Consider the following 14140-nt stretch of genomic DNA (forward strand, 5'->3'; position numbering starts at 1 on the left):
ACCAATGTTTGACTGCCTCAACTGCAATTTTCTGTCTCTTTGTTGGCCAAGCTTGATTTCACAAAATTTACTTATTCCAGTTAGCTATGAAATGTGCAGTTAGGATTTACTATGGAGGTGGGGGTGGTAGTACTTGCCCTGTCATTTTAGATGGGCTATACGCTAGTGCTTAAATATTATGTGGTTTTTAAAATATATATACATCCCATAAACATAAAACATCACACTTAACATTTTAAAACAATCATATCTAATATCAGTCTAAGCTTTTCAGCCCTCATTACAAAGCTAAGTGTGATAATATTTAGTTTTCAAATCTTAGTAATTTTTCTCATCTGATATTTAAAATAAAACTTTTCAAGTCTGTTATCCAAAGCTTAATAATTAAAACACCTATACTAATCAAGAATTCTTTCAAAGTCACTTTTCTAAAAACATTCAGAGTAAACTAGTTGCATTCTCCATAACCATGATTGACATCTAACATTCAAAAAATGTGTGAAAATTTGTTTACATTTCAGTTTTCTTTGTGAAACACTTAAAATACTAAGAAATCTCAGAATTTACAAAAACAGAGAGAATAGAAAACAAAACTTGACAAAAGAGAAATGTAAAAAGATAATAAATTTTTAGTTCTATTGAATTTTGAGCATTTTGAAATGTTAAAAAATTATCAAAATGATATCATAACTTGAATAAAAGAATTCTGTGAACTTTAAAAAGTACAGACTAAAAAATACAGTTGCATGTATATGAGTACCAAACTGCAGAATAGTCTTAATATATCCCACAGTAAGCTTTTCTAAACATTTAACACAACTTAGTTATATTTAAACAAATATTCTGTAATATAAACTTTGGCATTTCATCTAACACATAGTTATAGTTTAAAGCTCATTGACCAATTACAAGGGAATACTAAAATATTTTGCTAAAACATTCAATTTTATGCACATTCAGCATCTCCATATTTATTTACAGTTAATTCTCTTAGAATTATGTTCAATTTTTCGTAATAAAGCAATTTTAAAGCATATTTTAACACTGGTCAATCTATAAAAAAACTATAGACATACAGATGGGCTTTAAATAATAAAATAAGTTTTAAAGTAAAACTAAAGTTTGATTGTAAAATTATCCTTACCTCTATCACATGCTTAACACTGTAAAGATGAATTATTTAACAAATTCGTAATTTACCTTTATTCCTGAAAGTATTTCATTCATAAATTTTAATCTGGAATCTTTCAAAACCATCTGTTTTTCCTATAAAAATATAAGAAACACCAAAATCTAAATAGCATCATTATTACATGTTAGCTCTTTCTTTCTCTGGACCAAAACTGAAAACAAATATAACGTGCCAACAGATTTTTTCCACATATTTTTTTTTAAATATAAACTAAAATACAGATTTTTGACTGGGACACATTTAGAATGCACATGCAAGCCAAACAGAAGAAAACTTGAATATTTTTTAATGAAAAGTTAAAATATTTTTGTACAAATACCAAACAAATAAATAACCTAAATACCAGAAATTCTGTCAATTAAATTACCCCAAAAAAAGATTATGCTGTGATTAGAGGTATAGAAAATGTATAGAAAACTAAAATCCAGAAGTTAACATTTACCATCATTGAAAATGTATTTCCAATAGATACCCACTTCCATACACAGAAAACTATTTTTCTCTTGAAATAATGTTAAGCTGTCTGATGACTTGCATGCCATCAACCTGGTGAAAACTCACAACTAAAATACACATGGATCATGTGAAATTGTACTACTGCATGATGACATATCATGCAACAAAACCTTCCATCAATAGAAGAACAATATTTCATTCTTTGATGAGGCCACAAATAAATATGCACCAGAAAAGTGTGGAGGATGGGTGGGAACATGTATGGAAGTGAGTATCTATTGGAAATACATTTTCATTTAAGGAAAATGTTAACTTATGACACAATCACTAAACTCCATACACAGAAAGTTAGAATCCCACATTGAGATGGTGGAATGACTGGTGGGAAAGTTACCTAGCAAGCATCTGAAGGAAGCCCATGAGGTGTGACACTGCATAACATCTCACCAAGGGTATACTCTTTGCCCATGAGCAGGATTAGAAGAGATGAAAGGCTCACATGGTGTTGCAAGGATGGGCGGAATAGGTACATGACTGTCCGAGTACTCGCACACAAGACACCAGATGGCCAAGAAGTGTAGTGAGGTTGAAGCTCATTCAGATTGTAGTGTGTGTGTGCACACCTCTTCAAGCATCAATCTCTACAGGTCACAACCAGCTGTGAGAGAAGGGCACTTGTGATAAGTATCCACGCACAGCTCCTCTACTGTCAGACACTTTGGACCCCTTGCCATTCATGGGAAGAGGGTACCATGTATACATATTTGTTTATTGGACACGATTAGTATGGATACGGATATAAACACAGCTCGACCATCAGACACTATGCACCCCTTGCCCACTGTGGGAGTAAGGTGTGTGTGTGTGAGCAATACATCACAGTTAAATATGAAATAATATCATCTACTCCACCATCAGCTATAGAAGGTTCAGGCTATTGCATGAGTAGGAAGAATGGTAAAGACAGAAAGATATACAACCGTGAGATAGTGATATGTGTCCAAATTCCACTTGGAGATTGTGATGAATCTATATGCAATGGGGTGATCTGCACTACAATCCGTAAACACCCCTGTTCCACTTCAAACTGTAGATGAATGAGGAACCCTTGTTCTAGCCTCTGGCACTTAGGTACCAATTAGTGAGGATTCTGCAGGGTCCACCACCCCAGTGGCTGGGAGATGGTAAGTAGCAAGGGTTTCCTGTGCTCCATCCAATGGGGAGGGATAGCACATAGGGTAATGAGAAAGCAGGAGGAAACAAAGGTGTAGAAATGTGTACAAAGGCAAGTAGGAATAGGACATGTGTCTTGACAGGGACCCAGGTAAAAGCATGGAGAACTACAAGGATAATGCAATCAAACAAGAAATAGGAAGGGGGTAGTGGATAAGTAAGGAATAAAAGAGGGTAGAAAGAGGCAGAGAAGAAGGTAAATTATGACATTGGGAGAAGGGAGAAGGTGGAGGAAATGCCACCTGAAAACCTGAGATAGAAAGAATTTACAGATCCTGGGAGAACCATCCTGTGAAAGAGGAGGAATTATGGCAATGTAATGAAGTCCAAGGGAAATAGTGACAAAGAGACCAAGGTGATAAGTACATTCCATACAATGGCACATGGAGGTACAAAGGTGACAGGTGTGGGATAAAGGGATAGCTATATGAACAGGGAGGTGGACTAGACAATCCTACGTGCAATGGTAAAGGGATGTCATATCCCATGGGAAGAGAAGTGTGTGAGGGCAGATCAGAAGAGATGGAAAGTTGGGAAGGGGAAGATAGGACTGAGATTATAGATGGAGAAATAGAAACAAGGTTTAGAAGACTGTGAAGGGCCACCAAACTGACCCCTTAAGGAGTGTCCCAAAATGGAGCAAGGACCTGAAGGAGGTGATGGAGAAGAGGACAGGCAAAGTAAAAAAAGATGGGACAAACCAGACTGAAGGCATAGACAGCTAAGGTCGAGGAATGAAACAGAATAGTGGAAGTTAGCAAAGAAGGGGGGGTGGCAAGGCAGAGAAATAATGAGAGAGCAGAATAACAGAAGACCAATGGGTGAGGAACCAATCTGTAGGTAGGACGAAGTCCTATCGTGGAGACAGCCTGCAATGAAGTGCTCACAGAACATGACAGGTCATGAACACATTCGAATGGCATAGGCTCAGAGAACAGTCACAATACTATCTTTTAGATGTATTTGGAATAAAGCAAGGAAAAATGATTTAACATTATCTATGAAGAGTACATGTTGTGGAAAAAGTAACCACAACTAAACATTGACTATAGGTGACATGTTTGGAGCAAACCATTATGTCTAAACCCTACTTGCTAATGGTGTGTGAACTAGTAATTAATTAGATCTAACCTTCATAGACAATGGGGATATATTAAAGTGCAATGAATGAGGATAAAACATCATCCACTACATGTAAATGCTAAGAAGTAATGAACTATAACAAAATAGTATTGTCTATGTGTGACTTGTCAAGGAGTATGGACGAAAACTATATACTACCGTCGATGGGTACAAATTATGCAGTAAAAAACAATGACAAACACTAATCATAAGTGGACATGTTAAGAAGTAATTGTCAAAGTTTTGTAAAAATAAACAATATCAAAATATTATCTCTTCCATGTACATGTTAAAAGGTAGTGAAAGAGAACTAAACATGAATGTCGAAGTATGCATATTACAGAGTAATTAACTATGACTAAGTAGTAAATACTAAGTGCACATGCTAAGGAGTAATGAACTATGATGAAACATTATCTTCTAATTGACATAAGGAACCATGACTAAACAACATATTCTGTGTGTTATATGTGAAGAAGTAATAAACTAGAAGTAATCATTAATATCTAAGTATACATGTTAGGAATAAGCAATCTTTTCTAAACATCAACTGTTTTGAACATGAAAAGCATCAATAAACCAGGACCAAATATGATATTCTAAGTGGGATATGAGAAGGAGGAATCAACTATGTCTAAGCATTACCTCCCACGGGTACAAATAAAGGAGTAATGAATTATGGCAAAACATTAACACCTATGAGTAAAATGTTAAGGAATAATGAATAATGTAAAGAAATATCTTCTATGTGGACATGTTAAAGAGTAACAACTGTAACCAAACCTTAATAAGGATGTGTACATGGCAAGGAATAATTAACCAAGACTATGAATTATCTTCCATGCGTACACATGAAGAAGTGAAGAACAAGAACTAAACATTATTGTTTAAGTATAAATGTTAAAGAATAAGGAACTAGAATCAAACATTAACAGTTATGTATGCATGGCAATGTATAATCAATTAAGACTAAACATTATCTACCAATAATACATGTGAACAAGTAATGAAAGAAATATAAACACCACCTTCCATCTGGACATATTAAGGAGTAATAAACCAGAATGAAATATCAAGGACTACATGTTACATGGGAAAGAGCAACTAACTGTAACTAAATAGTAACGTCTATGTTCAAATAGTAACGAATAAGTAAATATGATCAACCAACAATGTTTATGTGTATACGTGAAAGAGAGATAAGATATGAGAGAACATAATATACTAAGTGGTATATGTTAAGGAGTAAGAAACTACGATTAAACATTTTAGTCTAAGTAGTAAAAGTTATGGAGTAACAAACTAGTTTTAAATGAAATATCATATGTGGACATATTAAGGAGTAATAAACAATGTCTAAACATTAAGTCCTATAAGTTACGTGTTAATGAAGAATAAACTATATCTAAACAATAACATCTATGTGTTACTTGGTATGGCAGGAATGACAAGGTATAAAACAGCGGGAACAAATTGAACCCCGACATAAATGCTTCAAAAAGTCACAGTGAAAATATACTTGTCTAAGTGCAACCATGCCAAAAAAAGAATGAAATATTTTGCACATGAATGTAAAGGGTGCATTTGTGTAAGGAGGTATGTTGCACTCCTAGTGGTGAAGGGTTTTGCTGCATGACACATCATCATGCAGTACTGCAATTTCATGTGAATTTTAGGTGGGACTTTTCACGAAGCTGATGGCATGCAAGTTTCTCAAGCAGATTAACACTATTTCCAGAGTAAATTATAATTTTCCTATACTAAAATGCATTTCCAATAGGTACTTGGCTCCTCTCACATAAATAGTTATTCTCATTCAGTGCTGCCCTCTATATGCATATTTTTTCCCATGCTACAAGCTTTGAGCTCCCATATTAACAAGATTCAACTGCATCTCATATGCAAATCATCGTCCAACAATACTCCAATAATAGGAGTGCAACATACCCTCCTGATGCATGTGACTCCCTCTATTCGATTCTACCAAACTATAATCTCAGGTTTTATCAGAAAACGGAAGCACTGGTTTTCAGTGGAGAGGAAGGGTGAGAAGAGATAAGTACCTATCGGAAATACATTTTCAGTATAGAAAAATTATAACTTCCGATACGTTACATTACCTCTTCTCACATAAATAGCTAGAATCCCATATTGAATAGGTGAAAGGACTGGTGTGAGGAAAAGAGAGAAGCATCCTTCAAAAGTGTCCAAAGGACATCCTAAAAGAGTAGATCCTCATAGTAGAGGATCACACGTGGAAGACCACACTATTTCTGTACCAGGTATATTCTTCACCCAATGTCAAAAGAAGTGTTGCATACATGGGCAAAAATTAGGAGGAGCACATCCAAAAAAAGAGAGAACAATAGTTGGATAGGGATTCCAAAACACATGATATTGGAATCTCAATCCCATAGAGTATATCCATGTTGGTGAGAGTAAAAGAATGTGCCTCTAGGTGTAGGGCAGTTAGGGCACAACAGACCATACACAGCAAGTTAACTGCATCCAAAACCCAGCCATCAGGAACTGACATCCATATGGGGTAGGATGAGGATCATTCCGGCAGTAAGTCAACTACAATCCAAAAACCAGCATCAGGATGATCAGTATAGTAAAGTTGTCTCTGTAATGTAAACTATCTCACTTAAAACCAATTCGACAGGAACCGCCACCAGAGCAATAACTTCCTCGGTATAAGAAAATCATCGAGGGATGGCATTAGAGCAAGAAAATATTAATCTGCAAGTTCCACCACCGTGACCCACAACACAATGGAGATAACAAGAGTATAATTGAGTGAGGAAACAGAGACATTTATAACACATGTGTGAGGACTTATGTTGATTGGTTCAGCTATGAAACCAAAACCCAGACACTGGGAACTGACATCCATTGGGGGTAGGATGAGGGATTCCAATTGAAGGGATGAATTGCAATTTTGACTGCTCACTCCAAAGCTACATAATCCACTTGGATAAACCTGTACAGAGATGGAGCATCAGATTGGAGGACATCTTGTCATCTACACCAGCAGAACACCACTGCCCTACTCCAAACTGAATGATTTTTTTTGTGTATTGTATATAATTATCACATTCAGGAGGATGTCTCCGTGGTCCATCACCCCAGTGGCTTGGAACTGAAAAGTGGTAAGGATTCCCACACTCCACTGGAAGAAAAAGGGGAAGAAAATGCAGTGAAAAGTCCAGAGGAATGTCAACACCAGAGACAGTGCAACGGAAGACCATGAAAACCTTATTTTGAAAAGCAGACCATTCCTGATTTATTCAATCTAAGGAATGGCAAGGATGGGCAACTATCTCCTTTTGCATTACCTATGAATTCCATAGGTTAGTATGGTCTGGAATGGGAATATGAATGAAGGAAATATATCGTGAAGAAAATACAAGCATTCTTGTGGAACACCCCACCTCAACAGTGTGCATTTAGTGGCCATGGAAATTGTAATTGTTAAGTCATTATGGCCTTACAGTGCAGATTTGACTAGGTTAAATACACCTGGACAGGCACCACTTGCCACAGAGCAGGACCTATAAAGAAAAAAATGTGACATGCCCCAGAAAAATAAGAGGTATATATACAAAAAGGTATCTTACCCTGTCACAGTCTCACTGAAGAGTGAAGGATGGCGACAAATGGAAGATGGTACCGTGATGAGGAAGAAACAGCTACCAAAAACAGACAATGGGAGATAAACGTATGAGGTGTAGTCCCAGTGCTTGAACAAAGAAGTACCTCCAATGTACAATGAGGGTGAGATGCAGGTAAAAGGGAAGGTGCCTAATTAGAGTGAAAACACCAGGAACTGAGTATGGGGGGAAAAAGAAGACAATGAAGAAAATGCCAATTGAATCAAAAGCTGAATCTAAAGGGTAAGGGAAGAAGAAAAAAAGTCACAAACAGAGGAGTGGTGCCAGGAATGAAACAGCAGGAAAAGGAACCAATGGAAAGAAGCCTTGAAGGCAATGAAGCAACCCAGAGCAAGTATGGGACACAGAAGGCCAACCAGATCCGATTGGAATTAAAGGTGAGAGATAGAAGGAAATGAAAACAGAGAAAAGGAAGAACATGCCCAAAAGCTACCAAAGAGGAGGGTAGGAAAAATCGATCCAGAATAAAAAAACAGATCGAGCTGAAGCAGCTGAGAAAACCAGATCTGTATCAGCCAGGAAGGAGCAATCAGAAAGACCTGACATAGAGTGGCAAGGATGAATGAAGTCATCTGGTGAAGATGACGATTGGGATAGGAAAATAAAGATATAAATAAATTCCAATCCTGTCTGAATGCATCGATAGCCAAGGCAAGTGGATGAGGAATCAAGGAAAAAGACATACAGCTCTCAAACAAGCTCAAAGGGAAAGGCACAAAACTAGTACCCAACCCCATGGTGAAAAAACTCTACGAGGAATGAAAAATAGGAATGTGGGAATAAAAATATAAAAAATTGACCGTGGGCATTCTCAGTCCTGGAGAAACAACCCACTATAGTGTGATAAAAGACAATAAAGGAAAAAGGGAAAGAACCAAGAAGTAGTTGAGGTGGGACAGACCAATCACAGAACTCCAATCTGCATTGAGAATACATGACTAATGGAGGAACTCTTAGATGTAGGACAGGTAAATGATGGGAAGGTGCCAGAAATAAATAAAAAATGAAATAGACAAAGAGACAAACGAGCAACCAAAAAAGAAAAAATCGAATGTAGCAACACAGATACATCACATGATGCAAAAGTCACAGAAGTAACATCAACCCCAATGTAGGAAAAGAGCCCTCCATAAGTCCAAATTAGAAGTAGAAGGGAAATGAACTTGGTACAAAACAGTGTCCTACCCCAGAAGATCCCAAAAGCAAAGAAGCCACATTCGTAGGGAAAGAGCCAAAGATGGCAATTGCCTCAACAATGAGGTAAGGAGAAGGAAGGTATCCCACGAAAATCCCCAAGAAATAGATGGAATACTTTAGAAAGGAGGTGTATGGCAGCCAACCAGTAGGAGAGATGATAGGGGAAGACGAAGGCTTGAAAACTTGGCTAGAAAGAAAGGGATAGAATTAACAGATTCTGCCCACCATACAGGCAACAGAGATTTGAAAAGAGAAGCAAGAAAACAAAAAAAACCATCTGCCTGATGGTAACCATTGGTAAGCCAAGGTAAAATGAAACCAAGCTCGTGGAGGGCAAAGCATGCCAGCACCATCCCTCAAAAGAGAAACAAAAAGGCCCAGCATGAACCAAAATTTCTTGTAAAGGAGGGAAAAAAACAACAACAACTGCAAAATCTGTATAGAAATGGCTGAGGTAGGCCTAGCAGACTCTGTAGTAGAGGCCTGGGAAGGCCAATTCACAATTAGATGGAGGGAAATTGTCAAATGAGACATCATCCTGAATGAGTTCAGCAGTTTGAGGAGGAAGGTGAGGAATAATGGGAAAAGGTTGGGCACACCCTAGACCCAGGGGTTTACAAAGACAAAATTAACTGTAAGAAGTATAAAATATAATTAATTACGAAAATGAAAAAGTCGTTACATTGTAAAATTAAGTAATTGTATATTGACAATAAAAAATTTTGTAGATGGTATTTGTTGAAGAAACAATATATTTAACCTAATGTACGATTCACTAGCAAGATGAATGACAGGTAAACCTAAAATTACAAAGACACACATGTTAAGCCTAAATTAACCTTATAGTACAAAAGGATATCACTAAACGTTAATTAAAAAACCCTAAACTTACAAGAAGTAGGTACAAATCTAACTAAATGCATGTTTTGAAACCAAATAACAACAAATAGTAATATTTATATCAAATTATTTAAGAAGAAGAACAATAAATGTAAAGTATCACTTAAAACAGGCAAAGTGAAGTAGAAACAAATAGTAAATGTCTCCACTTTGTACGAAATTTCAAAAAAAAATATGGGAAGAGAGCACAAATAAAAAACATTTTGAAAATAGCACTGCCAAACGAGAAGTAATAGTTTGGTAGAATCGAATAGAGGGATTCACGTGTCAGGAAGGTGTGTTGCACTCTTACTGGTGGAGGGTTGTCACATGATGATTTGCATGCAAGACGCTGTTGAACTACATTGACATTTGGGTACATGGGAGCTCAAGGCTTGTGGTATGCGAAAAAAAGTTTTGCATATAGAGAGCAGCACTGAAAGAGAATGTCTATTTGTGTGAGTAGAAGTAACCTACCATATCAGAAAATAGCTTTCTGTGTATGGAGGAGAGTGATTGTATCAAAACAAAAATTAAACAGCTAAATTGCAATGAAAAAGGTATGCTCAAAACACCAGATACATAAATCTGACTAGTTCTTACTTTAAGAATGATGGAATAAAGCTGTGAACTGGAAAGAATGAGCATACATATAAGAACAGCTTGTTTAAAATGAAATTTACTTTATAATAGTTAAGAAATTTCTTAAAAAACTAAAATATAAAACAAATCATGTCAAGGAATAATGTCCTTTCTTAGAAGAGAATCCTACAAAAGCAACAAACAAGAAAACACAAAACAAAATTACACAATTCCTTCAAATAAAGATGTGCATCATTTTAAACTGATCACATATTCTTCTTTTAACCTAAATATTTAGTTGTCTATAGGGTCTATACAATTGCAGAATGAGGATGATCAAAATAAATAACATTCAAGATGAAACAAGTATAAAGATGGTATTGGATATACAAGACTGTTTAGTTTAAGTTACTATTTAGTTTATTTAGTGATTTAATATTTAAGGATTATTCAGTTTTCATAACAAGAGTGTTAAAAGTTAATCATTTTAATAGCGATTTTTTGTAATGCTATACGAGTCGCACATTGTGTATGCAATTCAATTGTTTTACTAGGCTTTTGTAATGTTGTTAACATCATCTTACTGGAAGCTTCTATGTCTTTCTCGTTATGTTTAATACTACTGTTATTAGAGGGCTAAATATTTCTAGATTTTTCTGCTGCATGTTATAAATATGTGCAGATACAGAGAGGAAGTTAAGTTATTGAAAGTGGAAATAAGACAAGAAAAGTGTTGACTTTTAATGTAAAAGAGAATTATTCAAAGCTCTGTATACAAATGTGGTAACCCAAAGGGTAACGGAAATGAATTTATCACTAATTATATTGTGATAACAGAGTAGAGGAGAATAATTTGTCTTATCAAAGGGTGTTCTAAATTAATTGAACCCAACTGTGTGGACTTTGATGAAAAAGAGACATTTAGTTGAAGTTCTGGATACAACTGTGATAACCAATAGTGTAATGAATTTTGTACATATGTTTGACTTGTTTTGAATATATATTATTTTAAAATAAGTGAATTGTGTGCTGTCCTTTTTGTCAAATTTATCACCAACAAGTCACAGACACCTACTGTAAAGAATCACAGCCCAATAAAAAAACTGACAGACGGATATATGCTCTGTTTAATATGAAACAGAAACATCTAAATAGTCCAATTAATAGGCAAACTGTAAAGATACATTAAGATTCAAAGTGCTGCACAGATAGAAAAAAAAATCAGAAAAAAATAAAGCAAATATATTCACGTAAGGCAATGTGCTAAATAAAGGAGTTAAATATACTTGTTACAGACCAATCTTTTAAACAATCTTTAAATATGTTAACAAACCTGAACACCTCGAGCTTTTTGGGACAGAAATGATGAGAGTGGAAAGATAACAAAAAAGGTTGCCACTCCGGCAAGACAAGCTGGTCCTACATACTTCCATAAAAGAATCATTGTAATAATGATTCTTAATGGTATACCCCAAATTAAAGTGATGTAGATAGCAAGGTTGAAAACTTTTTCAGCATCAACTGCCATGTAATTAACTAGTTCACCAACTGTGTATTTTCGACGGGAACCACTGGACATATGCAAAGCCTGGTAATAATGAAAAAATTGTAAAAAGTCAAACAATTTCAAAATAAATATGGAAATAGTCTAATAAAATTCAATATATGTACAGTAAATAATGTAAATATATATATAACTTTACTTAGTCCTTCTGCATATAAGATATAAAGCTTTGTAAAATCACAACATTTGGCAAGAAAATCTGAACTATTTAACCAATTTTAACTGTAGCACAATTACACTAACATATAACATCAAAGGCAATAGGGTAGGTATACATAGAGGCTAAGTGGTTTATATTAAAAGCATTTTGAATATGCAAATCAGTAAGTCTTGTGACAGCCATAGCTCATAAAAAGTTGTGGTGGAAAAGAATGTATCAGCACTATATTTCATTTTGACATTGTTTGATGATTCATAGGTAGTGTGGTGAAGCCACTAAAAATTGATCTTTTAGGACAGGTATGTAATAGCTCTAATCAATCGAACCAAAGTAATCAGACACTCAGATCATAAAGATGTGTTCAAACTGTAGATTTAGAATTTTTAAGATGGAGATATCCTTTGTACTTATTGGCACTGGAAAACAAAGGAATATGAATCAACTTGGGGGATCAGGACTACCCAGAAAGAGATCTGCAAAAAATCATACTACAATTGTGGTAAGAAAGTGCTGCATCTTCTAACAGGGGAGAATCCACAAATTCAAACGTTAATGGTAAAAGCCATCCACCTGTTCCAAGCATCAGTATAAAACATAATAAAGAAAGACCTCCATATGAAAAAGTAACGTAAATCACATTTAAACAAGTTGCTATAACAATATATATATATTCAACTATTATATCTATATATTGCACACCTCAAGCAGTTGGAGAATGGGTATTCATTCTATTCCACAGAAAGACATACTGGTCAAGTCACAAGATGCAGTGTGTGTGGATTTCTGTACAAACAGAATGCTTAAACAGGCACTGGAAAGCTGCAAACTAAATGGCTTATGGAAAACAAGCAGGGAAAATGAGTGTGTTTCAGACACGGAGCCATTTGCAATAGATTTAATGCTACAGGGCTACTGTCAAAATGCATGATCATCAGCTACGGTATGACTGGGTGGCATAACATTGTGTTTAAATATAATGTACTTTACCTCTGTGTAGTGAAAAGGATATATGCACATATATATATATATATATTTAATCATTTCATTATACACATTCATATATCCTTTTCACTACACAGAGGTAAAGTGAAAAGGCTATATAAATATATATAATGCAATGATTAAATGTTAATAAAATTCCACATAACTTTACCTTATTTTCATCAGGTCAATTTTCATCAGTTTTACTGGAAAAATATGACTCTTAACTCCATAAGATAGATATACATTAAACATTACCACAATTCGAATAATTTATTTTATTGGATAAAAGATTATTCTTAAATTTCGTAAATTAAAATGGATAAAATACTGGAAGTAGTTTGAATGAGATGCAGTGATAGAATTTCTGTTAGAAACTCTAATGGACTATTACTAGCGAAATACAATTATCAAATATATAAACCTCATATACACAAAACATTACCAACATTTTATTTGGGTAAGTGTGGATTCCACCATCCTTATCAGATTGTTATGTATAGAATAATACTGTGAAATCTACTTGATTGGCATGAGTAAAATATTACAAATTAGAACTCTATTTTACTGCAAACAAAAAAGACAAGATACAGTGTTGAAGTCAAAACAAAAACAAAATAAAACTATGTTTTACTGCAAACAAAAAGGAAAGATACAAGTGATCAACAGAGATGAAATACTACTGCAAAATAAAAGAAGAGTAAACTAATTAGAAGTGTTAAGCTGCAGCACACATGATCAGCAGGTAGAAATACAGTGAACCAATGATTGGACTTCCACAGCAAACTTAATTGGCTTTCATCAGATGTTAGGGCAAATATTCCTTGAAAGTACCAAAACTGTATTCACAATACCTTTTCTCTCTGTAGCTGTTCAACTAAAAAAGAGGACACAAGAATGCAGAAATATCTCTGCTCCATGTGACAGTTACAAAGTATACCCCACAAAAAAAGGTCAGGTATGACACAATGCAACTATTCCATCAAATAGCAGATAAGTTCTTTAACTGGTCACATTAAAAAAAGTAACAACTTAGACCAAATTTACCACATGAGCTCAATGGAATTTAGAATAATCTCAAATCAGAATTTTATAAATTT

At 34.9% G+C, this 14140-nt stretch overlaps 1 protein-coding gene across 1 annotated transcript in view; it reads right to left on the reverse strand.

Moving 5' to 3' along the window:
* LOC106466418 (multidrug resistance-associated protein 1-like) overlaps nucleotides 1-14140 on the reverse strand; it is a 157213-nt gene that overhangs the window by 64879 nt on the left and 78194 nt on the right. The window contains exons 10-11 of the mRNA XM_022394417.1: nucleotides 11669-11923; nucleotides 1201-1266 (exon numbers count right to left, since the gene is read on the reverse strand). Of these exons, the coding sequence (XP_022250125.1) occupies nucleotides 1201-1266; nucleotides 11669-11923 (321 nt within the window). The remainder of the gene's footprint in view (nucleotides 1-1200; nucleotides 1267-11668; nucleotides 11924-14140) is intronic.

The sequence above is a fragment of the Limulus polyphemus genome, unplaced genomic scaffold (assembly GCF_000517525.1).
Source record: "Limulus polyphemus unplaced genomic scaffold, Limulus_polyphemus-2.1.2 Scaffold2252, whole genome shotgun sequence".
Lineage (NCBI taxonomy): Eukaryota > Metazoa > Arthropoda > Merostomata > Xiphosura > Limulidae > Limulus > Limulus polyphemus.